The 27,815-nt window shown below is 46.0% G+C and overlaps 1 protein-coding gene across 3 annotated transcripts in view; it reads right to left on the minus strand.

Moving 5' to 3' along the window:
• Nucleotides 1–19,369: 19,369 nt before the first annotated feature.
• The window catches only part of Slc16a9 (solute carrier family 16 member 9), a 37,752-nt gene continuing 29,306 nt past the window's right edge, over nt 19,370–27,815 (minus strand). For 2 of the 3 annotated variants that reach the window (XM_075980015.1, XM_075980016.1), the window contains 2 exons: nt 22,357–23,247; nt 21,420–21,627 (listed from right to left, as the gene is read on the minus strand). In XM_075980015.1, the coding sequence (XP_075836130.1) occupies nt 21,449–21,627; nt 22,357–23,247 (1,070 nt within the window). In that variant the 3' untranslated portion in view covers nt 21,420–21,448. Of the gene's footprint in view, nt 21,628–22,356; nt 23,248–27,815 lie in introns of all 3 variants that reach the window. The other variant, XM_075980014.1, reaches the window with a different exon arrangement.

Consider the following 27,815-nt stretch of genomic DNA (forward strand, 5'->3'; position numbering starts at 1 on the left):
ATAGGGATGCTCAGTCCCAAATGCTTGCACGCTAAACTGCACCTGCTGGTCACGTCCCTGAGACATTTATGAGGAAGAAAAAGTCCAGAAGGTGTTCAAGGGAGTGATAATGGATTGGCCACCAAGTGAGTTCTCAGCTAGCCGCTGGGGAGAGGAGCCATCAGACTCACTCAAGCTCCTGACTGTGATCCCAACACAGGTATTTCCACCCAGTCCTGAATTAACGTTTGTTTTTTACAGTATAAAAATAAAAACGAAGCCGGCCAGCAGTAATCGGGAACACAACACTGACCCCAAGTGGCAGGAAATGTAATTTTATCTTCTGTGTTCCCCAAAGAGGTGAGAGTCCAGCAGGCTACGGGAACAAAGCCCTTCCGTTTCCTTCATTATCTTTAATGAGCCTGATACAGCTAGGGCTGGCTGATGACGGGTGCCTGCTCTCACCTCAGCATCCCACAGGGCCACCAAAGTATGTCTTACAAACAACGCACCTGAGTGAGATTCATTGCCTTTAGCTTAAAGAGGTGATAAACACCCTAAACGCTTCTGCCAAAATATTCTAAAGAAAGTTTTTGACTCAAAATCTTGCAACTCTTTTCTGGGTTTAGATGCTGAAAACTCAGGTGGAACCGTGTCCCTAAAATAAAACGCACGTCCCGGAAGCTCAAGCCCTCTCTGATCAAGCTCCCATCACTTCTTGGCCGTCTGAATGTGTTCACTTACTGTTGTGGCTGATGAGCTTACAGTGTTGTGATGCTGTATAACCTCTGAGTCCGAGCAGCAATGGGGGGAAACTCAGATGTGGGGCTGCTGCACGAAACCCAGAGTCCCTATCTGTGAGGTCACTCTACGTCTTGTACCACGACACTGAACGTGTCAGCCACAACAGTAGGTGAACACATTTAGGTGGCCAAGAAGGGATGGGGAGCAGCAGTAGGGGAGACGCAGATGTGGGGGTGTGGGTGCTGCGGGGGTCACACAGTCCCTATCTTCTAAGATCAAGGCTTTGAAGTAGAGGATGACGGGTAGGGAAACCGAGTCTGTTACCAAGCCAGTGGTCCAGAGTGGGCATGAGGAGGACAGAGTATCAGCAAGGGCAGATGTCAGGGCCTTTGAAAAGTCCGCCCCCCTCCTCCCCAGTTCTCCAATCATCTTGAAACCCCAATTCTGGTCTGGCCTCTTCAAATAATCTTGCCTATTATCAACATCCCTACTTAAAATATTCTCATCTCTTTCTATTTAGGTGCATTTTATAATCACTTGAAAGCATTTGTTTGCACCAGATCTCTCGCCAACCATCCCTGGTTTCCTAGGAAATAAATGATGGGCTACGGAGACTCGCTTGCATCCATGGAAAAGCAGCCTTTGCTACCAATTCCTCATTGCTCCTTGTACTTAACTCCATTTAAATTAACTAGGACTTGATTTTCAAATTAACGTTCTCAAGGGGAAATGCATTACATCACGGCTTTTCATTTGGAAAGCCACGATATGCTCATTACCGCCTCAATGTTCGTCTGGTTATTAAAGTGATCACTCATGTGGTAAGGCAGCAGCCGGAATCCAGGTCAGTGACAAGTGCGGAAGGCCTTCCTTCTTCACACTCTTAGCCATAGCTGTGGCCTCATCTACCCCGTCACAGCCAGAGTTGGAGTAACTGCAGGAAACAGTCGCTCAGATTCATCCACATGATCATAACATTGTTAGGCCTGTCGGGACTCACACTCTGACCCCAGCATCACTAGCAATGGCATGGTGTTGCCCACCTTTGACTTTAGGATTGAAGGGTGCATCTTCAATTCAAAATGAATGCCTCTCTTATTTTGGGGTACAGATTGGCTCGGGGAAGTCTTTGGGATGTATTTCAGGAGTATTTGAGATGGGAACCTCTGCAGAGGCTTTCGGGTCAGAATGGTGTTCCCATAATTCAAATATTGGGAACTTAATCTCTCCGCAGCACTGTTGGCGGATGGGCCCTTCGGAAATGTTTGCATTATCAATGGGATTCATTCCATTATAAAATGACCTGGTGATGAAGTTGGCTGACTCCTTGCCTTTCACCTTCCACCGTGTGAGAAAACCTGAAGGATACCTAAAGCTAGGACAGCGAGCCCAGCCAAACGCGCGAGCTTCAGGTTCAGGGAGAGACCCTGTCTTAAACGAATACAGGTTGAGAGTGATGGAGGAAGACACCTGGTATGCCCCTGGCCTCCACATGCGTGCACACACACTTACATGTGTGTGAGCACAAACACATGCACACTATACACATAAAAACACAATTTTAAAAAATCCACCTGGGCCGGGCGATGGTGGCGCACGCCTTTAATCCCAGCTCTCTGGAGGCAGAGGCAGGCGGATCTCTGTGAGTTCGAGATCAGCCTGGTCTACAAGAGCGAGTTCCAGGACAGGCTCCAAAGCCACAGAGAAACCCTGTCTCGAAAAACAAAAAAAAAAAATCCACCTGTTCCATACATAGAGACAGAACTACACGCTTCAAAAGTGCTATGAGCCGTGGAGCTTGTGGGCTGTAAGGGAGGATATGGGGGGGCAGACGGACAGGCAGTAGACCTCCCCTTCTTGTGTCACCTGATCTTATTAACCTGAAGGCCATTATCTTCACCCAGTCCGGCTGTGACCAGTTGAAACTACAGCCGCAGGACTGGCAGCTTCATTGAGACACCAAGAAGGAAGAAGGGACCAAGAACTTACCCCACAATCGACCTTTGTAAAGAACTTCCCAGTGTCCGGCCGCAAGTGAAGGAAGTCACGTGACCAAAGCATAACTCACGTGACCAATGAGTGCCCACCCCCAGGAGCCAGAGACAAGCTCAGGGCAAGGACTAAGGGCATTGATTGCAAGGGCTCCAGACTGGCGGATGCCCAGGAAGGATGAGGTGGTATCTAGCTAGTTCTGTTTCTAAAAGAATACTCTGAGTTGAGCAAGGCGTGGGCAATAAATTTTTAATATCAGCCGAAGTGCCGGAATGTTCTCATAAAACTTGAAGATGCTTTTCCTGGGCCCACAGAGAACACGCTGTATGTGTTTGGACTATCAGTTCTCCTTAGGGAACATAGGGAGGGACATCTTTCTGGCTGGGCTCCTCTGCACTGGCCTTTCTGAGCTGCTTCAAGGAGTTACTGTCTCATACCCTCCCTTTGTGCTCCGAACCCGGTTTGGTCCCCAGTAGCTGAAGCCTCTACAAGTCCACATATTACCTGATCACACCGCTGGTAACTAAAATGTGACAGCAGCCCCTGGTACCCACCCGTGAGGTACGATTTAAAGGGTCACAACGCCATAGTTGCTCTGTCTTAAGAGTTTGCCTCCTTGGAAAACTGACAATCCGACTTCCGTCAGGACCACCCACGGAGGTGAAGGAGGCAATCCTGGCTTGGAGGGTGGAACACAAGGCCTGCGTTGAAAACCGAAGACTTACTGAGTTCCTTACTGTTCTTCCCCTGAGAAAATGCAGAAGCTCTCTAGTTCCGTGTTGGCTGGTTTCTCATTATGTAGACTGTCTGAGCCATCTTCATTCAATTTATTGCTACATTAGTCCCAAACCTGGCGAGGGAAATACATTAACTTTTAATAACACACCTTGGGTGAGTGTAGAAATCCATCGCTGCCAACTCCTTCTCAGCATTTATCCTGAAAAATCGGGGAAAGATGGGGGGCAGGCATTAAATCCTCTGTCTTCTGCAGCTGAGGGAAAGGAGAAGCCCAAAACCCATGAGAGAACTTAAAAACTATATGTTTGTTGATCCTGTGGAAGCATGGAGCAGTCAGCAGCATGGTGTTAGCAAGCTTCTGATGCCGGGTATATAGTTACTCAAAATCTCAAAAAACCAGGAAAGAAAGGGAGCCACTTCTGATTTCTTTGGGGGTTATTCATCTGAATCATAACTCTGCTTTCCAAGGTGGGAAGCAATTTTGGTTTTATTGCTATAATAAACTTGAAATTAATTCAAAGTCTAGTTATAACAAGAACCTTGAGAACCCACCGATCATCATCAACAAAGGTTGATGATGTACCTAAAACACCAGATACTGGCAAGGCAGGCAGGGCCATTTTCAGACATCATGGCACTGCTATGGGTCTCCTAAATGGGTAACAGTGGCTATTGCTGGGCTTCTGAGAAAATGACCGACACCAGACATCTAGGAAACCCAGAAGTAAATGGAGATGTGACTTGTTCATAACAGTTCCTGATAGAATGCTGCTTTCCCGTGATTCTCCAGAAATATCACCTTGAGGTCAGATGGGAGTGTCTTTACCCACACAGCTGTGTGCTGCCCTGCATGTGTGTCCCGTGTGTGCCAGGGGTGCCTATATACCTGCAAATTGAGTGTGTCTTATGTGCCTCCTGGTTTCTCTCCTTATAGCCTTCCTCCATTCCTAGCCCTGGAGCTTGGACCTCACCAACACTACCTCATGAGCCCTGACCACTGCCCACAGCAGGCTTTGTTGGCACGGCTTGCAATGCCTCCATAGCCTGCCCACTTCTCCCTAGCACAGCTGTCTCTAGCCAGCTTTCCTGCAACCACCTGACTGGCTGCCTATGCCCACCCTTGGCTCCTCCAAGAAACCAGAGAAACTCTTTAACTGTTCACAAGACAGGGAACTCTTCTGTTCAAAGCCCTTTCTGTTGAATCAAGTCCCTACAAGTAGAGGAAACCCTAAGTCCTTATCAGAGACCCCCTCATCATATTCTCCCCCTGGTTCATAGCTTTAACTGTTCATTTGACATGGTCTACAGTTCTGAGAGGAGAGACTGCGGAACTAAAGAATTGTCTAGATCAGATTGGCCTGTAGGCATGGCAGTGAGGTGGAGTTTGGGTTGTTAATTGAAGTAGGACACCTCACCCACAGTGTGGGATGCCATCCATAGGCAGGTGACCCTAAAAGCTATTTGAATACTAGTTGGCCTACAAGTCAGTTAACTATTATTATTTTAGGGTTCCTGTTTTACTTGGGGCTTTGTGGAGTGAGTTCCTTAGTCAGGGGTAATGTCATGTGGTCAGAGGCAATGTCTTGTGATGATAGGAAGCAGTCATTTTACATTCCAAACACAATTGGTTACAACAAAGTGCACGTTGATGGAATAGTCCTCAGGCAAATAGTTCAGCAGTAATGTTCATAAATTATAACCTCTGAAAGAGGCAGAGATGGCTCCGTGGTTAGGAGCACTGGCTGTTCTTCCAGAAGAACCTACGTTGATTCTCAGCATCCACATGGAAGCTCATAACCATCTCTAATTCTATTCCCTGGGATCTGGTGCCCCCTTCTGGCCTCTGCACAGACATACATGCAGAAATACTCAAACACATAAAATAATAATTTAAATCTAAAAATTTTAAGTGGGGGCTGGAAAGTTGGCTTAGTGACTAAGAGCACTCGTTGTTCTTATAGAGGACGTGGGTTCAAGTCCCAGCACCCACCTGGCAGTTCACCACTTCCTCAGGCACCAAGCATGCAGATGGTACACAGACATATACGCAGGTAAAACACTCAAACACGCAAAAGAAAATAAATCTTAAAAAGAAAGAGAGCTGAGCAGTAGGGGCACATGCTTTTAATCCCAGCATTCGGGAGGCAGAGGCAGGCAGATCTCTGAGTTTGAGCAAGTTCCAAGATAGTAAGGGCTACTCAGAGAAACCGTGTCTTGAAAAAAAAAATTCTAACAACTGAAAAATGAGCTTTGTTAGGAAACTGTTATAAAAACTGGAAAAAATAGTCTTGAATTCATATATTATATATGCAAAATATATACGAGCCCAATTGACAAATTTGCCTTTTGTTGTCATAATTTCACAAATAAATCTACAAAAATTAACATCCTGTGAATTAACTCAAAATTAACTGCTTCAGTGCAATCAGAAGGAACCTGTAGGGACTTCCTTCCGGGGACTCTCTTCAGACCTTTTCACACGTGGCATTTTGTCAGTCCCGATGCCCATCTAAAGAGGACCGTGCTCAAACTCAAAGACATCAGTTTCGTTTGTGAAGACTACCCAAGTATCTGAACGCAGAAGAGAAAGTCTTTAGATTCCAAAGCCCACATTTAAAGTGACAGCGTCATAATCATTTTTTAATTTCAATTCACCAATCATCATTCAAAATGAATGGGCCATTGGCTGGCCTTGAAGATGTTTTAAAAATAAAGATGGCTCGGGGCTCTTCGGCAAAATGGAAAGTACCATTTGGGGGTGGCTTATTAATAAATAACTGTAACCCACAAGCCAGAAAAGAACCATGATGAAATGACGTTTAAAAAATGGGAAGTTTGTAGGTAGACAGAGAGATAACATTTTATTATTTGGTCCCTGTTTGTTCTAGGTCAGAATAACCACAGCTTCGCGTCTTCTAGAGACACAGGAGCAATGCTAAGGGACCACCAGAACAGATGCGCTCTTTCTGCTGCTGTTTTGCTTCTGCCTGCCCTGGCTCAAAGCCTTGTTGCTACGCTACTGGAAAAGGTGAAACGGGAGATTGCGAAGAGAGAATTGAAATCACAACTAGATAAAGAGATTGTGAACTGGAGCCTGACTGCTTTTAAATGAGTTTCAAGATGGACAAAGGACAAGTCGAGGGGATGCAGAGAGAGCTGCTGCAGGCAGTCTCTGAGGGGAAGCAGAGCGTAATACAGTCCCCGTCCTCACAGGGTAAAAGAAGGACCGCGTCGCCTAAGATGCTTGCGGTTTAAAAAGAACGAAGAGAAAAACTAAGGAAAGCTAATGCCATCTAGAGATGGTCCTGATGGTGCGGCTGCCTGCGAGGCCACAGGATAGGAGCCAGTTTCCCCTCATCTAGGGAATATCACCTCGTGACTTTTAAAAAAGCGATGAAGGAGAAAGTCTTTAACTTGGGTTTGAGAAAGATACAGCCTCTGAGGTCTGATGGAAAGCATATCCTATGAGCTCAGGCTAACCGGAAGGGAGAAGGGTCTAGCCTATGCTCAGATAGGAATAAAGGAGGGGAGGGTCCCAGTCTACCCCAGGCACAGAGGTAGAGACTGGAGTGGGAGGCGGCTGAGGCAGGGGCAGCTTCTCTAGGGGAGGGTCGGTGGCCTGCGGTACAGATGTTTCCCAAGTCATGAGCAGCATGGTACATCCCCAGACACAGCAGCGAAGGCTATGGATCCGTTCCTAGTGTAGAAGGAAGTCACAGTTCCCTAACACAGCCAGGGAGCAGTTCTCAACCCATGGGTCATGACCATCAGAACACACGCGTTTCCGGCGGTTTTGGGAACCCTCAGCCATAAATTTATTTTCGTTGCTACTGCATAACTGTATTTTTGCTACTGAGCCATGTCTCAGTTCCTAAGACCATCGGAGATATGTGTTTTCAGGTCGAGAACCGCTGATTTCTTGTGTATTGAGGGTACAACTCTGTCTGGTACACCTTTCATCTTACAAACAAAAACAGCTGGCCTTTAGAAAGTTAACCCACCTGGTCCACAAACACAGCTGGTTAATGGCCAGTCAGGATCTGACCTCTGCCCCCATGTGGCCCCGCGATGGTACTACTTCCCCACACTTGAAGAGAAGTTGACCCTGCTTCATCTTGTCTCCACCTCTGATCAATCCTTGCATCATTTTGTTGTAAGATAGGTCTTTAAACTGGGATTAATGTCTTGGTTAAAAATAGAGTGGAGCTGAACGTGGCGGCACACACCTTTAATCCCAGCACTTGGGAAGGAGAGGCAGGTGGATCTCTGTGAGTTCCAGGAACAACCTGGCCTGCATAGTGAGTTACATACAGGCCAGCCAGAGCAACATAATGAGTTCCTGTCTACAGAAAAAGGCGCAGGGGCGTTGTGTGCGTTGTGTATGTTTGGGCAAGCTGTCTCCCTCTCCCTCCTCTCCCCAGTGTGAGCGTATAACTAAGAGCAGGCTTCTCCATAACCCGGTCACAGTGCCTTTCCTAAGTTCCAATTTCCTGCCTCTAGATCTATAAGATCTATAAGAAATAGCTTCTTGGGCTGGTGAGATGGCTCAGTGGTTAAGAGCACTGCCTGCTCTTCCAGAGGTCCTGAGTTCAATTCCCAGCAACCACATGGTGGCTCCCAACCATCTGTAATGAGGTCTGGTGCCCTCTTCTGGCCTGCTGGCACCAGAACACTGTATACATAATAAATAAATAAATCTTAAAAAAGAAAGAAAGAAAGAAAAGAAATAGCTTCTTTTGTTGAAGCCGCCTACTCTCCTGCAGCTTTTTCCATTTGCATAAATTCAATGAGCACACACACACTCTCTTCTTACTTTTCTTTTTCCTCCGTCAATGGTCTTCCCATCATTATTTCAACCAACTTCCAGACAACAGCCCAGATTCCCCATGTGACCTCAAAACATCCTTGAGCTGGTATGTTTTAAGCAGCATCTCGCCACAGAAAAATGATGCTATCTTTTTATCGATTTTTTTCTCTTCCTTTTTAAATCTAGCTCGGCCCCCAGGGTGTGTGAAGTCGACAGCCTTAGCAACCCTGGAGAATGCTACCCTATGCTGGAATTGTCTTTGCTGCTCTGCGGTACACCATGTTTAAACATTCTGCTGCAGCAGATGTTCAGTCTATCCAGATGTGTGGATCATGCAACTCCAGCACTCAGAAGGCTGAGGCAGGAGGATTGAGAGTTCAAGGCCAACCTGGGAGGCTACATAGAAAATTTCTATCTCAAAAGAAATGAAAAGTTGGGGCTGGAGAGATGGCTCAGAGGTTAAGAGCATAGCCTGCTCTTCCAAAGGTCCTGAGTTCAATTTCCCAGCAACCACATCATGGCTCACAACCATCTGTAATGGGGTCTGGTGCCCTCTTCTGGTCTGCTGGCATACACACAGACAGAATATTGTATACATAATAAATAAATAAATATTTTTAAAAAATGAAAAGTGTAAGTTCAGTTCTTCATGGGTTCAAGCTGTACCACATCCAGAGGTGTGCAGCCTTTTATTTGTCATGGGTGACATGTCCACACGCTCTCATTTCTTATGGGAGTCTGAGATTTAGCAGCAAAAAATCTTTAATCACAAATTGGCCCATGCAGGACTGAATCAACACTGTTGTTGTGGTTTCCAAAGCCGTGTGTTTTCCTATCTCTTTCTTAAACGTCTCCATCCCCCTTTGAGTCTCATAACTGACCCCAGACACTTGGTTCCCTCAGAGGTCAGACGAGGGTTTCCAATCCCCTGGAGCTGGAGTTACAGATAGCCGTGAGCTGTCACATTGACATTGGGAACAAAGCCTGGGTCCTCTAGAAGAGCAGCAAGTGCCCTTAACTGCTGAGCCATCCACACTGCCCCATCTCCACCTGGTCCAGCTCCCTTCCTGAATAGGCCTTACTTCTGTGATGTACCAGCCGATGCTGCCTCCCAGGCTGCTCCTACATCAAGATTTGAGCTTGCACTGAGGACCCGAGTTAGACATCTCAGCCACCAACTCCTCTCCTGAGTTAAGACTAACAGAAGCCCCTGGATTCTGTCTGGAAGCCCAAGCGAAAGAAAATACCAAGGCTGGGTAAATCCCCAGGTCTTCATTGTGGCATTCACGCAGCAATACTTGGCGCCCATAGACCTCTATCCCTCAGACATAGATGTGTAGACATATAGATGCATAAAGCTAGAGATGGCCTACAGACATCCCGCCTCCTGACGTGCCCCATGCTGACATACCCTTGTGGGAAAATGACTGCATTCCCTCACTCGCTTCCATTACCACACATCTCCCACAGAACCCACACAATGTGGACTTTTACACTAAGGTTAGGGTGTCACGTAAAAGCTTAAATTGCTTTCCTAGCAAAATTGCCCTTTTAAGGCCTTCGATGCCTTAAAAGTAAAGAGAGACGCACTCAAGAACTCTTAAGTGCTGGGGCCACCAGGTGGGAAGGACTTTTTATTTCTGAAGTCCTTTGGCAAGGCCACTGCCCTCCCTCCCAAAGCCACGGCGGCCAGGGGGACCTGATGCACAGGCAGCACAGCCGTAAGCCTCTGCAAGAACTTGAAGCAAGGGGCAGAACCGACTTCACCGGGTCGTCTCCCCTCCAAGGCACTACAAAGCCAGGGTCTGGGGCTGGTTTTATTTCCAACCTGAAATTGCAGGTGACTGACGGCTGGTGGGAGGGAACTGTAACAAACAGAAAATTATTATAAAGAGAGAGGGAAGGAACATATATGTTCCGCCCTGCTGATTAAAACCGCTCCTCTTTTCCCTTGTTGGAACATGCCTGAAGAACCTGCTGGCTCGTGTGCCTTTCCGTGTGTTCATGTGTGCACACACACACGTGGAAAGCAGAGGGCCACTTCGGGCGCCATTACTCAGGCTCCATTCATCCACCTTGTTCTCAGAGACAGGGTCTCTCTCTCCCTGACCTGGAACTCACCAAGTAGGCTAGCCTGGGTGGAATCCGCTTGTCTAAAACAACCAAGATGGGGTTACAAGAACGTCACCAATCCCGGGTGGTGGGTTCTGGGGTTCAAACTCAGGCTCCCCACCAATCAAGGAAAGTGCTTTATTGACTGAGCCATCTCCCCAGCCCTTACGAATCTACCTTGGTATCTGGGATTTCCACTCATTAGTCAAGCAAACTTGCAATCAGCCTTCCCCACCAGCCCCCTCCGGACTTTATTATCTTTATTTATTTGTTTGGTATTTTCGTTTGTTTTTAACTTGGCCACCTGAGGTCATGGCCAGAGCTAACTAGGAGCAAGAGGCTTCATTTTACAGAAACTACCTTTAGGCTCAGTCTTCTGGATGGTGTAGACAGGATTCAACCTACGCAACGGAGAGGGGCAGCCTCGCTCTGTGCTTCTTCGCACTGCAGTCACCACGGCGTCCGAATTCTCAGCAGGCTGCTCAACCTGCCCGGAGACATTGCTTATTCAGCAACAAACCTCATTTCCCTTCAGACTGAAGGCGATAACAAAAGCCCTTCGAGGCTGCTCAGTTTAAGATGGAGGAGGCCATTTCCGGACTTTTCTCCTGCACCACAGGGCGGCGCTAAAGTACAGGAAAATAGCTCTTCAGCGTGCAGGTCTCACCTGCCTGGAGAAGACAGAAGGAAAAAACCCGCCTCATCTCAGGTGGTTCAGATTTAAAGGAGGAGAAGGGACTGGGTAAGACCTCAGTCCACCACAGATCTCCAGTTATCCTCAGGAACTCAATGGAGCCTGCATTCAGGAGCTCGGGGTGCAAGTATTAAGGAGGACAAGGCTCGGTTTCCATGGTCAAGGCAGAACTGTGTAACAGGCCCAGGTAACTAACAGAATTGCACCCAGAGCTGACAGCCAATGTAACTTAGTCACAAACTGCACCTGTTAAGGGCTGGGAGTCTTAACAGGTGAGTGGGGCGGGACAGGAACACCCACAAGCAGATCCTACAGGAAATTTCCAGAAAAGATGGTGGCTGCTGCTCCCCAAATCGAGAAGGCTGAAGAAAAAAGAAATGAAGAAACACAGCAGTTTTCCCCACAGGCCTGTGGGGAGGGATCATGTGACCTGGGGTCGATTGAGATAGGCTCATTCTCTCATTAATCACCATGTATACTGATTACATGTTTAACATGCTGGGTCTCTTGCACAAAAATGAAATAAATAGTAAAATTAATTTTACTTGTTTCTTTTCTTTTTTGGCTTCTTAAAAAAGTGTTTTGTTACCCTCTTTGAGTATTGCTATTCGGTATCACTTGAGAAATACTGAAGTGTTTCTGGTCCAGTGGGGGAAAATATAGTCCTTAGTGTAATGGTCTGTCCTGTCCCTTTAAGAGACAAGCCCCGCCCACTCCCTCCCCTGTCTGTGGAGGCAAGCTGATCTTCCCACTCCAGTCTGAGCCCTTTCCTTTTCTGTCTCTCAAACACTGACTACCGCTTCTCCTAAGGTCCTGAGGACAAACTGAGGTACAGTCTCACCCAAGTTCCCCTGGGAAAAATAATGAGCTTACTGGACTCACAGAAGATCTTAGTTAGGGTTTCTATTGCTGTGAAGAGTCACCACGGCCACAGCAACTCTTACAAAGGGAAACATTTAATTGGGGGTGGCTTACAGTTTCAGAGGGAAGCATGGTGGCATGCAGGCAGACATGATGCTGGAGAAGGAGCAGACTTCTATATCCAGATCAGCAGGCAGTAGGAAGAATGCCACACTGGGCCTGGCCTGAGCATCCGAGACCTCAGCCCTCTGCCACCCCACCCCACCCACTCCACCCTACCCAAGGCACACACATATCCTCCAGCAAGCCACACCTACTCCAACAAGGCCACACCTAATAGTACCAACTCCCTGGGAGCCTATGGGGGCCATTTTCTTCTAAATCACCACACGAAGCAGTGGGTAAGGGGTTATAGGCATGAACATAGGTGACCTTAAAATAGCCATGCTACCATGTACCCAGCAAAGGCTGCATAGATGAACCCCTCCTCCCATCTTTTCCCACCTATGTCCTCCCCTCTGTCTCCCAAGACCTGTGCAATTAGGGCAGAGTTGGATGCAGCTGGTTGAGATGTGAAGGTCCCATGACCTCCTCTCATCCCCTCTTTCTATGGAGGGTGGGGGAAATAGAGAGTCAGCAAGCCCAACTGAGTTCCTGAAGATGATGGTCGTTGGCTTAGAGGATTGTCCTGTACAACAATGTATGTCTTTCTATATTCTTCCAATGTATTTAAATAGGAACACATCTGTCTATATTTCTATATTTTTACAGTTTATGCCAATAGGAATGCATCTCTCTATATTTCTATATTCTTCCAATTTATGTAAATAGGAACGTGTCTGTCTATATTTCTATATTCTTCCAATTTATGTAAATAGGAACGTGTCTGTCTATATTTCTATATTCTTCCAATTTATGTAAATAGGAATACATCTTTCTATATTTCTATAGTCTTCCAATTTATGTAAATAGGAACGTGTCTGTCTATATTTCTATATTGTTCCAATTTATGTAAATAGGAATACATCTTTCTATATTTCTATATTCTTCCGGTTTATGTCAGTAGGAAACACTGTCACTTCATTTGTCCCACCCTATTCCAGTCCATTATATGCTTTATTTTTCCTCCTAGAAGTTACCCCTACATATCTCATTACCCAGAATGCCATTTATGTGGCAGACCCTGGAAAGGGACCAGAAACAGAGATTTGGTGACCTTCTATTTTTCAATATTGGCCAGGAGTCCCTGTGGGAGTTGATACTTCCCCAGCTAATTTCCAGTGCGCAGCCTCTTTGTCCAGGTGCCAACACCTTCGGGCTCTTGGCTCCAGCATCACAGACCAGCCGTTAGATTTCTAGGAAGCATGGAGAGACAAGAAGTGTGTGGAGATAGATTTCTGGGAGACAGACTGCAAGACAAGTGGGAAAGCTGGTTGCTCAGTAGAAGCTGACCTGAGGAGCAATTCAGTGAGTTCCCCTGCTGTCACTTCGGGGTCATTTAATGGCTCCAATGCTCTGAGCCTGAATGTGCTAGCCCTGAGGTAACCTAAGACAATTCCCAGTGGGAGGGCACTGTAGCTACATTTAATTCTAAGAGACTAGATGGGATCTCGTACCATCTGGTAAGAGTTGCAGTTAACTCATAGGCCAATTCAAGGGATAGCCTGTGGAAAACAGACCATCTGAAGAGATACAAAGGAAGAGAGAGCACTCAGACCACAGCAAACGACGGCCCCACACTGGGACAGGGTGAAGCTGCCCCGGGCTGTTGACTACCAAGGTGGAAGCCATCCTCTTTTCCCTCAAATTCCGGAGCTAAGGGCTGCGCCAGCCTCAGATCTGACCAGCGTGCTCCACAGGAGACCGGAGACCAGAGGCAGTTCCTTAGCCACAGGAATCTTTAGTTTCCTTCTGTGCTTCCTCCTGAGTAAAGGGGATGATAGCATCATTTGCTTAGCCCCTGTCATGGTTGCTATGGGGACCAGATGAGGAAAATGGATAAGGAAGTACTTCCCAAACCAGACAATGCTGCAGAATCAAAGGGGCTATTATTCTACACTCTCACGTCTGCAGCGGCCACCAAACAGGTCCATCCTTAATGCCTTACCTCACGTGACTCCACGCACAAGAGGATAAGGTCAATGACCCCCACCTAGTCAATCTTAACTTTGTTGTGTAACCATCTGTCTATACTCTCCCAGTTCAACCCCAGCAGTGGGTACCCGGGATGACCAATGTCAGGAGTTCACTTTTGGTAGAAGACAAACAAGTAAATTGGACCCATATTTAAATCTTAAGATTTGGGGCTGGAGAGGTGGCTCAGCGGTTAAGAGTGTTGGCTGCTCTTCCAGAGGACCCAGGTTCAAGTCCCAGCACCCACATGGCAGCTCACAACTGTCTTGTAACTCCAGTTTTAGGGGATTCAACACCCTTACACAGACATACATGCAGGCAAAACACCAATGTACATAAAATAAAAATAAATAATTATTTAAAAAATAAATCTCAAGATTTATCAGCGAGGAAAGCATTTACCGTAGGAAACAACTATATGGTGGAGCCTGGCTGCCCAAAGCCAATCTTAGAGCAGGTCTCTTGCCATAATGGAGCATATCAGTTCCAACTAGTCTAAGCAGCCAGTTTGCCACAGTGATCCCTGTCTCTGCCTCCCAAGTGCTGGGGTTACAAGGCCCCCAGGCAGATTTTTTGGGGGTGCTGGTGAGCTGAAGTCCGGCTCTCATGCTTCCAGACACACTTTATTCGTGACCATCTCCCTCACCCCAAACTCTAATGCCCAGTTAAACTTAAATCAGATTTAAATATCTTTTTAGGTATTTGCATGTGCATACATGTGTGTGAAGTAGGCACATGCTCACACAAAGGCTCGTTTTTTAAATTTTTGTTTGAAATAAGGTCCTTAGCCATAAAAAAAAAAGCAACACTGGAAATCAGTAGATAAATAAAATTTAAAACATGCTTATAAGCATTCAAAATATATTTGGAAAGAAATCTATGACAAAAATGATTGAAATATAAAAAAATGTATAAAGCTCTAACAAGGTCAAAGATCATAAATGAAATGAAAGGATAAATGAAAAAGTGGGGGAAATCACTTTGGACTTAACTCATGTAACAAAGTGTCTCTAAAAATAGAAACCCAGGGGCCGGAGAGACAGTGCAGTGATTAAGAGCACTGTATGTTCTCACAGAGGACCCAGGTTCAATCCTGGTTAAACTCACCTTTAACTCACAACCGACTTTAATTCTAGACCCAGGGGATCTGACACTCTCTTCTGGCTTCTGCAGGCATTCACACAGTGCACAGATATACAAGATAGGAAGACAAGATACCCATAAAAGTTAAATGAATGAATGAATGAATGAAAAGGGGGTCAAAAAGTAAAAGCCTTTACCATGAAAGCCTGGCCAACCCGAGTTCACTTCCCAGAGCCCACAGTGGAAGAGAACTAATTCCTAAACGTGTTTCTTGGCATGTTCATATTTGCACACGTGCACACACGCACACACACATGCATGTGCGCACACAAACACATACACATCATGCATATACAAAATAATAAGTAAATAAAATAAGAATCGGCTCGATTACCCCTAACTACGTATGAGAAAAAAGATGTTCAGCACTCAACTATAACAGAAGAAATATCCTACCAGAAACTACGACGCACAAACAAACCTGAGTGGCAGGCAATGGGTGCCCTTGTCACTCAGACGGGCTATTTTCAAGGATGCAGAACGAATGTGAGCAGGTCATGCAAGGATACATGGGCCACAAAGAAGTGTTTGGTATCGCGCTGCCAGGAATACGGGTAATATTATTCTTTCAAAGGTTACACACACCGTGGAGCAAGCAGAGGCATGCGTCACTCTCAGAGACGACCAGATTTCTGGAGAAGACCACACACTGTCTTGTTTCCTTCGCCCTCTGAGCTTTGCCTGGCTCACAGTTATAGTCTGAGCCTGCACGTGTCCTAAGTGGATGAATTGGAGTGAACCACCCAGACCTGCCGGGAGGGAGGCAGGCCCCAAATGTCCTTGGAGACCTCTTGGTAGTCAGCTCATAGCCTTGTGAATGCCTTTGGAGCTTAATCAGGACAAAATATCATTTGCGAAATACCTAGGTCCTCCTGAACAAACACAGGCCCAGATTCACCCTACCACGGTGTTCTGAGAACACTGTTTCCACGCTACAGCCCTGAGCTGGATTGCGTCTATCTTCAGTGAGGCTTTCTGGTGAGAAATGAACCATGAAACTGTTTGCACACAAGAAGAAAAGTGCCTTTCTCTTTATGACCTGTGGACAGCATCCTAGCAAGGTTTCAGATTTTCCGGATTTTTCTGAGCTCTGCCCTGAAAATAACCTGTCTTATTATAATCCAAAACATTCCCATGAGAAGTCTACCTATCCCCCTTGACTATGGAGCGCTAAGGGTCCTTACAGCCAGATGGTACTGTGCTATATTTTAGTCAGATTGCTTAGTAAAGCTTTCAGAATACCACTTAGAGGGCTGGAGAGATGATGGCTCAATGATTAAGAGCACCGCCTACTTGTCTAAAGGTCCTGAGTTCAGTTCCCAGCAACCACGTGGTGGCTTACAACCATCAGTAATGAGATCTGGTGCCTTCTTCTGGCCTACAGGCATGCATGTAGACAGAATACTGTATACACAATAAATAAATAAATCTTTAAAAAAAACCCAAAATGCCACTTAGAAAAAAACAGAAAAAAGAAAGAAGAACAATAAAGTTAAAGTGTTTTTAGAGATGTATCATTTTCCTCCTATTTATGTATTTATTAAAATTTTTATGTGTAGTGTAGGTGAGTCTATGAGCAGCACCATGTGGATGCAGATGACGGCAGAGACCAGACAAGGGTAATAGATCCCTTGGCACTGGAGTTATAGGCAATTGGACTGGGAACCAAATCCAAGTCCTCTGCAAGAACAGCAAGTGCTCCTAAGCGCTAAGCCATCTCTCCGCCCCCATCTTTCTTCTTAAAAGGAGAACATGTAAGATAAATGAGTCTGACCACCAAGCTATGTGGTAGGAAGCAAACAGGCAGCTGAGAAATCTCTGAGGAGCCAGATCCCAAAAGTCCTGGCGTTCAACAGTAAATCACAAGGGCATCCTGGAAAGGGGCGGGATGGGGACTCAGAGCTGAAGGCAATTAGCGCTCAGTAAACACATCAGCTCGGTTTGCTCGCTGTCCGGTTCCAGGCCCACCTTCTGAGCAGCTGGCATGAAGGCTTTTGAAGAAAAATAAATAGAAGTCCACGCTCCCGTAGCAATTCAATTTACACAGTGGATTCTACTTGGTTTGTGGAGGAACAGCCTGTGTTTGGTTCTGTTTGCTTTGTTTTGTGTCAGAGCTTCTGAATGGCAAAGCCAGGAAAATGTGCTGAGTCAGGGTTCCCTTCCCCGGAGGATTTTGACAAGAGCCTGTTTGGAGGGAGGGCAAGAGCTGAGGCATCCCTACAAGTAGAGGACAACAGAAGGTTCCTTAATCCTTTTCTAAGAGAAACTCTGCAGGGCAAACATTACCCACCTGTGCCCAGGGACACACGCTGCCTCCCACGGGACAAGCCATGCTCTTGAGAACAGAGGCAGAATAAAAATAATCCAGTCACCTCCGTGTGTCATCTTACCTAATTCTCAGGATAGCTAGATGGTGCTGTTTATAAAAGAGGAAAGCAGCATCTTGAGAAGCCAACAAGATGCTCATAGTCACCCAGACACAGGGGCTGAGCTAGACGGAGCCTGGGCCATCTGGTCATGGATGATGAGGACGTAGATGTAGCATCCCAAATGTTTCCACGTGGTCCACACAGCTCCAATCACTGCCATTGGCTGTGGGTTACTCCTTCCTCAAAGATGGGTGTCAGAGCTGGCATCCATCAGACCCAGCTGACCATGTAACCAAGGGACCAAGACGGTGATTAAGGAGGAGAAAATGCACTGCCTGTGTTAACTGGGGGCAATGCTCCATCTAAGTAAAAGGGAGGCACTCTCCAAAATGCTCTTTTCTTCATTTTTGGAGCCTCCAGTGTAAGGATAATCCTGTGTTGATTGGGAGCAGCTGAGACTTTCTGAGGCCATAGACCTTCTCCATCAACGCTTCTCTCTCTCTCTCTCTCTCTCTCTCTCTCTCTCTCTCTGTCTCTCTCTCTCTCTCTCTCTCTCTCTCTCTGTCTGTCTGTCTCTCTCTCTCTCTCTCTCACACACACACACACACACACACACACACACACAGAGAGAGAGAGAGAGAGAGAGAGAGAGAGAGAGAGAGAGAGAGAGAGAGAGAGAGAGGCAGAGGGAGAGGCAGAGGGAGAGGGTCATGACCTACCAGTGCTGACTCTTAGGGATTGTTCTTCATGGGGACTTTAAACACTGACTTTATCCCCTCGTGATATCACGACTCCCTGGGGAGAATTAGACCAGCACCCGGCTCTTCAGAGAAAGGATAGGTGGGGGCTGACTGCTAAACACTGGTAGGCAGGGCATCACAGACAAGTCCCCCTGGTCCACACCCTTCTCACACTCAGTCCACAGCATTTCCAATGTCCGGAAATATTTCTATTCACAGGAGACTCGCTTCGGATCAGAATAAATGTATGACGTTCATTTTAAATGCTCGTTCTTGGAACATCGGGTTTGGCTGCACACCGTTTCCCACCCACTTTAGGCATCAAAGGGACAGCTTTAGTCTCCACAAAGAGATCCAGGCTCGTTTTGCTCTTGGAAATTACTTTCCTTGTGCTTCTGCGTTAGAGCGATCGTATCAGGATAGTTCCATTTTGTATTATAACAGGAAAGCCAGTTACCACATCGCAGGGTTGTTGCAAGAGAGAAACAGCATAAGCCAGGAACACATTGGCGAACCGAGGAAGCAGGACACAGTGGTACCTACATGTCTAGCATCTCAGCTAGTGGAGAGGCCCCGGCAAGACTGCATTGGAGCCTTGGAGCCCAGACCAGCCTGAGCAGTGGGAGACCCTCACTCAAGAAGAAAGTTCTGTATAATTGGTGAGGTCATAAGTCTCCTTTCCTCAGTGCTAAGAAGGATCTTGCAGGGCTGACACATAAGCTCCTCCGACTCAGGAGTCAAAGTAGTTCAGTACACTGGGTTTGAGTCACTCTGGCCCAGTCTAGAGGGAAACTAGATCCATAATTAAATCTATATACGTGCGTTCCCATGGCGGGTCACTGCATCGCGCTGAGAAAAAACAAGCCAAAATATTTCACCATATCTTGAAATTCATTCCTTAGACCGTGACTAGTGCATACACGGGTGATATTGATGGGAGGGACACATCAGGGCAATTGTCACCATTGATGGGTGCAGACACCAGTCAAGTCAAACCTTTCAGGCCAATGAATGTCCTGAACACAATATTGACCAAAACGTGACCTTGACTATGAACTCATATAAGGTTTATTTTATTTATTGCTTTAAAAAAATCATAGCTATACATTTTAAAGTTTTTTTATATTTATTTATGTGTGTGTATGTATGCCACTGGTACACAGGTACCTGTGGGAGACAGAAGAGGGTGTCGGATTCCCTAGAGATGGAGTTTTTTTTTTTTTATTTACTAACTTTGATAGAAGAATGAGGTACAGAGAACTTTCCAGAAGTCTGAGTGTGGCGCACAAGTCTAACATGCTTTGAGCCCCATTATTGCATCACGGAACAGAACCGACTACACTAGGAGATCTTTCTCCTTGGTTGATGACACCGGACCCAGCTGGTCACTGACCTCAGGGAGGCGCTGTGGGGGCTGGGGTAACAAAACGCTTCAGGTGCCTGCAAAAGAAGGCAAGATAGCTGTACAAAATAATCTCTCACGGTTTTTTAAAAAATGAAAAGACAATTTGGGCACAATAGGAAGGAAGCCCTTACTTTAAAAACCCTTGGCTATCTGTTTTAAAATACCTGACTGCATGATGTATCTTTTTTTTTCTGCTTTTATTTAAGAAAAGGAAATGTTTGTCTATTGCCAATCTGTTTTGTTTCTTTTTTTCCTTCCCCTATGGTGCTGTGCCCTCACTGCTCCCCAGATCTTCAGCACAGCCCCCCACTCTTACCAGTCTCCAGCTGTCCTGGGACCCTGTTACCCGAATCCCTGCAGAGTTCGCTAAAATATGGATCATTGGGTCAACATGCAGAATTAAAATTAAAAGTATAGTGCCAAGCATTTCAGTTTCTGAAGGGTCTGTAGGGGATTCTGAAGCTTGGCGAAGGTGAAACCCATTTCTGTAGAGGAAACCCGTTTGTTTCTCTCAAGTTTGAACTCAAACTTGAACCCATTTCTATTTATTAAACATTATTTTTGCCCTCCAACATTCTTGGGATTAATGAAGGTTGGATGAGTATATCAATTTCTCTTCACCCTGGCTTTCCCCACGTCTAACAAACACATAGAGCATTGGGGTTTTTTTTGTTGTTGCTATCTTTTTGGGGTTTTTTTGTTTTTTGTTGTTGTTGTTTTTTTAAAGCACTGTCCATAAACTAAGATGCAGTAGTGGAAAGGCCCAAGAGAAAGCACCACGGCTTCATTTGGAAGACATGCAGGGCCTTGCAACCCATTCCCACGGCACTCAAAGCAAACGGAAGCTAGGGATGCTTCCCACTTGCCCAACGGAATGGTTCAGAGGTGTATTTCCAAGCCGGAAACCAGCAAGTCAGCAGCTCTTAGGAGACATCAGAGAGAGGATGCTGACCAACATACCAGAGAGCGAGGTCCTAGGGAGCCGGCCATGCAGAAAGACTGCTGGAGGAATTGAACAAGTTCACACACAGTGAACACCGAATGTCCCACAGTGCTTCAACAAGGACAATAAAACAGAAAACCGACGATAGGCAGCTGCGATTTAAAAAAAATCTTGTCTAAAGTCTTCGAAGTCTTAGTGACATTGTAACTGCCGCTTTCATTGCTGGAAGTGAGATGGCTTAGTGTCTTCTCTGGACTTGCGGGTCTGATATAGAGGAGACGACAATTATTCCTTAGGGGTCTTCACAAATATCCCGACATGAGGTGTGCGTGGTTTAAGACAGGAACTTGCGTGGTTTAAGACAGGAACGTGCGTGGTTTAAGACAGGAACGTGCGTGGTTTAAGACCTTGTGTGTGGTAGAGCTCCCGGGGAAAGCAGAGAGACACAAAACTTCTTCACCCAGAGAAAATTTGGCGAGGCGAGCCAACAGCTTTACACCCTGAACTCACGAACAACAGTAGTAAAAGAGAACAGTCCCACTTCTTCTGGGAGGGGCGTACCAGGGGTAAAGGTTACACACGCAGTACATAAAAACAGGCTATGTGGAAGTACGGTCTCCTTCAGAGTCAGCCGAAGTGTTGCTCTAAGCTCTTGACTCTGAGGAACCTGCCTAACAATTTGTTAAATTATATATATACACATACTCATATATACTATATATATGTGTGTGTGTATACATATAGTATAAAGTAGAAAAATAGAGAAAATAATGCCCTTTAATATCCCTCTAAACATTAGAGGCAACTTTGTAGAAAAAGGCTGTTGGTGCTGGCTTAGGGAGCTTCCTGTTGCACACGTCCCAACAGGGCAAGGCGGCAAGCAGCAGGATGAAGCCCCCCAGCAGGACGCAGAAGCCACTGAAATAGAAAGCGATGTCATAGGTCTGCGTCCAGTCGTAGAACCAACCTGAGAAGACAGAGAGGAAGAGTGTGACTTTCACAGAAGCAGTGTTTGTATGTGATTACGTGTGCCTATGTACGGTTGTGTGTGCCTATTTGTGGTAGTGTGTGCCTGTGTATAGTTAGGTTTGCCTGTGTGTGGTTACATGTGCCTGTGTGTGGTTACATGTGCCTATGTGTGGTTACATGTGCCTATGTGTGGTTATATGTGCCTGTGTGTGGTTACATGTGCCTATGTGTGGTTACGTGTGCCTGTGTGTGGTTACATGTGCCTATGTGTGGTTACATGTGCTTGTGTGCCGTTATGTGTGCCTATGTGTGGTTACATATGTCTGCTCCCACCTGCTTCCAACACAGCTGGCTGTGCTCAAACAGGGAATCTTCTAAAAACTTGAGATTCAAGGCAGGCATTTTTAGTTTCTTCCAAATAAAGAGCGGGTACAAAGCAGAGGAAATGTATCAGCTTTCTCAAGTATATCTCAGGGGTGTGTGTGTGTGTGTGTGTGTGTGTGTACTGAGTCAGGGTCTCATGTAGCCAACACCATATACCAAAGATGAGCTTAAACTTCCCACTCCCAAGGGCTAGGGTTACAGGTGTGGGCGGCTCTCACACCTGGCTTTAGACAGAGCTGGAGAATAAACCTAGAGCTTCCGGCACGCTAGGCAAACCCCCTTCCAGCCCGGTTACATCCGTGAGGAACTAGAAACTGAGCTGACTTGAAGATGGGCATCTTACCAACAATCGGTGGCCCGAGGCTGTTCCCAAGTCCAGCGAAGAACATGAGGATCCCATAGGCGTGGGCTAACTTGTCAATCCCTACAGTCTTTGTGGTCACATACGGGAAGATGGACCAATTACCAGTAAGAAAACCCAAGATCCCAGAAAGTATCGCCAGGGTGATATAACTCTTGGCAAGGGGGATTGCACACAAGGCCAGGCCCGTGATGATAAGGGTGGCTACATAGAGATACAAGGTGTTGACCCACTTGAAGTCAGCCATGATGCCTAAAAGAAGCTTGCCCACGGCTGTCATGATGCCGATGATGGAGATGAGCGGCATGGTGAGGTCCTCTTCCCTCACGTTGGAACTTCTCGCGACGTCCTCCATGAGCAGCGATGGCGGAAACCCTCCGATGTCAAAAAGCAAGATGGCGATGAAAAGCGCCGCAAAGACTTTGTTTTTAAAAAGAGACACGGTCTCGCCGCAGTAGTTCCTATATGACTGCCATTTCCTCTTGGCAAGCTGCTTGCAAAAATAAGTCTGCTCCACAACCTTCTTTTTGTGCGCTGCGGCTGCGGGGTTTTGGGGGTTGTCCCGTGCCCAGTCACCGTTGGGCAAGGTGTTGGTGCATTTATCTTCGGTACTATAGCCCTTGTCCAAGATGTTCAGATTTTCTTCCAGGCTCTTCTCTTTCTCACTGTACGTGGAGTATCTCTCTAGAACGTTCTCCGGAGCTATTTTTTCAGGAAAAGGGCAGGCGGGAGACTGCAAGGGCCTCATCAGACTGCCACAGGCGAGTATGTTTAAAGCCAGTGCGCCCACAATAAGTAGGCACCCATCCAGGCCGTAGAACTCTATCAGCATCCTCTGCAGAGCAGCGTAGATGAAGAGGCCCACGCTCGAACCTGCAAGAGAGCAAGAAGCTCTCAGTCTTAGTCTGGTCGTTTCTATTGCCTGAGGACACGCACTGGTGGCGTCACAAGCACACTTACTATTTACACTGGTACCCATGGTTCCTTAGAATTAAAGCCATGAGAACACGGAGATTGCAGGACAGCAGTACTCACAAGCCATCCATCTTCAGAATCAACATCCAAAGACCCTGTTTGTATTCAGGAATTATTTTATTTTAAAGTTTTTTTTAAAAATTTAATTTTATGCCTACGCACGTTTTTGTGGCAGGATTATATGTGCACCACATACGTGTAGTGCCCATGAGGCCAGTAGAGGGCATTGGATCTGCTGCAACTCGAGTTACAGAACATTGTTAGCCGCCACGTGGGTGCTGGGAACCAAAGCCCAGTCCTCTGTAAGCACAGCCAGTGCTCTTAACCACTGAGCCATCTCTCCAGTCCTGCCAGGATTTATCTGATTTTTAAGTTATATGTATGTGTCTCTGTGTGGAGTGGGCACCCACAAAGGCCAGATCCCCTGTAGCTGCGATCACAGGTGGCTGTGAGTTGCCTGATGTGGGTACTGGGAACTGAACTTGGGTCCTCCGTGAGAGCCGTAAATACCTTTATCTTCTGAGCCATCTCTCCAGCTCCCTGTTGCATACTTTGGATATGTGGTCTCATTTATTACTTTTAATGGTTCCATTGAGTATATCCTACTATAACCCCCAATCTACAGGTGGTGTGAATAAGGGCTGGAGAGCTTGAGAAATTTACCACAGTTCTCAAAGTCGTAAACCAATATAATTCAGTCAGCCTGACTCCAGGAACCCATGGAATTTAGTTATTTCAAAATTTTTTTAATTACAGTTTTGTTTGTTTGTTTAGTGTGTATTTTATACAGCCATCCACTTTCCACAGCGTGCATGTGTGTGCATGTGTGTGTATGTGTGTGTGCATGTGGGTGTGTGCGTGCATGTGTGTGCATGTGTGTATATGTGTGTGTGCATGCGTGTGTGTGCACGCAAGCGTGTGTAGATCAGAAGACAACTTTTGGGAGTCACTTCTCTCATTCTATAACGTGGGTCTCAGGACTTGAATTCAGGTCATCTGGCTTGGCAGCATAGGCTTTCCCCACTGAGTCATCTCGCTGGCCCTTCTAGTCCTACCGAACACTATCTTTGACTACCTTTTACATTTATTATGTTCTGTGCTCTGTACTATGTCTTATTGTCTTCGTGAAAGCAAATCTTTACATTCCATTTTAAAGATGACTGCTGTAGATTAATTTTAGGATATTAATACTGGTTTGATCATTTAAATTTATTGCTGAATCATTGTGATTCATATTCTTAGTGCATTGGTATGGGAAGAGGCTGACATGGGATTTGATGGAGTGTTTCAATTATAGTATGCTGGCTTATAAACCACACAGGGACAAATGCCTCCTCTTCAGCATCTATTTCCCTAAGCACACCGCGATGCTGTTTAATTTATGCTGTTCTTGTTGGGTTCTTATTTCATTTTTTTTAAAAATTGAGCATTTAAAAAATTTAAGTATCCCTGCGAAACGACATATGAAACAGCAGGAAAATGTAAACAGGCTAATTTTTTAAAATTCTGAGTTGGATGATCATAACATCCATACTCTAAAAACTCATCTCATCAAAAAATATTATAACCAGGAGCAAAGAGATGATGTAGCGGTTAAGAACACTGGTTGCTCTTGCAGAGAACCTGGGTTCGGTGACAGCTCACAACCACCTGTAACTCCAGTTCCAGGGGGATCGAGGTCCCTTTGGTCCCCTCAGGCACTGTAGGAATGCAATACACAGACATACATGCAGGCAAAACACCCATATATGCAAGATAAAAATAATAGACAAATTTCTCCCCTATCTTTGAAAAGTGGTGTGTGCTCCAACAGCTAAACCCGGTTCAGAAAACAAAGAAGGGAGCAGAATGGGCAACCTCAAGACTGTTGTCCTGTGTCTTCACCATGAACGCTTTGTTTGTGACTTCTACCTAGTGTGCCATGCGACAAAAATTCTCATAAGACGTCACACCATTAGACCCTAAACGTGTACTTTTAAAAAGATTTAGATTTAGTGTCTACGGATGTTTTGCTTGAATACACATGTGTGCATGTGCACACATGTGTGTGCCTGGTGCCTAAGGAGGTCAGAGAGGGCATTGGATCCCCTGGAACTGCCATAGCGATAGTTACATCCTGCCATGTGGATGCTGGGAACCAAAACCTGGATTCTCTGAAAAGTGGTCATGCTCTTTGACCGCTAGTCTCTAGAACCTTGAACACGTTCTTGGTATTTTAAAAGTTCTGTTTTCCTGGCAGAGAGCTGGATCGGCAGAGAAAGACACCTGCCACCACACCTGAAAGCCTGAGCTCAGTGTCTCTGACTCACATGCTGGCTGGCAGAGGTGTACCAACTTCAGCAAGTTTTCCATGACCTCTGCCTGAGCTGGGGCAAGTGGCTGCACATGCTCACATTCATACACGCATGTACACACACACACACACACACATGCACACACACACACACACACACACACACACACAAAATGCAATTTAAGGTACTGCATTCTGCCTTGATCTTGAAAATCGCCTTTGCTCACCAACAGAGTTCATCTGTCCTACCCTGAAATACATCCAATTACTTCAGCAGAAATTATTAACAGCTACAATATGCCGTGTGACGGGGCAAGGCAAACCCTGAATCTCTGCCTGTGTCCCATGAGCACGTGGCCATGACTTAGAAAGAGGTGACGATTCTCCAGGGTCATGGGAACCGATTTCAGAGTTTCCTCGCAGCGTTTTTTTTTTTTTTTGAAAATGCAAAGCTCTAATTTTTAATCGTCTACAAGAACATCTTAATTGAAAAAATAGTCAACATACAGAGCAAAGTGAGAAAAAAACACTAATTAAGCTCTCATCCCAGTCTAGATTTTGAACTACTACGGAGAGGAAAAATAATTACTGTTTAGGGAACCTAAACAGTAAGAGACACGCACGAGCACTAATTCGCTCATCAATACCCATTGTTTCAGGCTTTTCCCTAAGAGGACAGAAGGCAAGCATCTAAGACACCGTAAGCATACAATGCCCATCTGTCCCCGGTATTCAGCTCTCCCTAGGAAACACAGAAACACCAGACATGAGACAGCATGGCTATTTATGGACACTCAGTTTCCCCAAATGTTCACACATTATGAAATGTTCTTTTCACTTTTAAAAATGGGCTAAAAATAGAAAAACCATGCAGTGTACAAAAGCAGAGCGTGAGGCAGGTTGGAGGAGAGGGCTGTTTTCTAATCCCAACTCACCACCGAAAAGATCACAGTCCACAACCTTCAGGGGTTTGTTGCTGTTAGTTTTGAAACAGGTGTTGTCCCCCCCCCCCTTCCCCAAGGATTCAGAGTTGACCTTGAACTCAGCTACCCGGCCTCAGCCTCCTAAGTGCTGGGCCCGCAGCCGTGGCACCACCAGGTCAGGCTAAAACCTTTATAATATGCTTATGTTTCTACGTTTTACCCCTTTCTACTAGGGGGTTATGTGTCAAGGCATTGACTCATGGTTTCTTTTGGAAAAACTACTAAGATTTTGCTTCTCTGTGATCTCCTGAGATGAAGGGTGTTTCATGCCTGGCTCTACATTAGTAAACTGGTAATAGAGACCCTTCAGATGAACTGCCCATGGGTATTGCAGTTTTGATTTGCTGGGCTACAGTGCACCCCCTCTTCTCTGCCCTCCAGACTGAGTGCCAAGCCAGAGCCACACAACAGCAGGAAATGTCCAGTGTCTTTGGCATCAGTAAATTTGGACACAGCAGGATATTCTGGTCACGGACACAATCCCTAACCATCCTACAGACCACGCGTGCCTCAACAGCGCCAATAACCGAGTGTCATGTCTGATATCACTGTTCCCGTCTTACGGTGCAGAAAAGAGAAACACTGAGCAGTGAAGTACCTAGTCCGACACCAACCCGCAAGTGAGTGACCAAACTCTAGCTCCGGGATGCTGGAAAGATGGCCGTTAGGAACACGTCTCCAGGGATGAGCGTGGACACAAGCCCCCTTCCCTAATCCGGAAGCTATCTCCAAATGGAAAGTTGGTTTTCTCTAGTAGATGCCCAACAGAAAACGAACCCAGTGATGTTTTCGGAGGTGTTTTCTTTCTGTTTTTATGTTTATTTGTCTCCTAATGCTTTGCCTGGGCTTACTTGGTTTTTTGTTTGTTTTTTGGGTTTTTTTTTTTACCCTACAGGCCTCTTGGTTCTATGTTATGACTTCTGATTTTGTGTTTTAGGGAATTTCTGTGCACACAAGTCTGTCTCTGTGCCTACAAGAGCTTCTCGTGCTTTTGTTTGGCGCTTTGTTTTTCTGTTTGCTTATTTTGTCATATTCAGGTTTGTTTTATTTTGTCTTGTTTTATGATTTTTTATTTTTTTTTCTTGGGTGGAGAGAACAAGAAGGGATGTGGATCTGGGTGGGTAGGGAGGATCTGGGATGACCAGGGGGAGGGAGAGCTATAAACAGAATATATCATATGAAAAAAAATC

The sequence above is a fragment of the Microtus pennsylvanicus genome, chromosome 7 (assembly GCF_037038515.1).
Source record: "Microtus pennsylvanicus isolate mMicPen1 chromosome 7, mMicPen1.hap1, whole genome shotgun sequence".
NCBI classification, from domain to species: Eukaryota; Metazoa; Chordata; class Mammalia; order Rodentia; family Cricetidae; genus Microtus; species Microtus pennsylvanicus.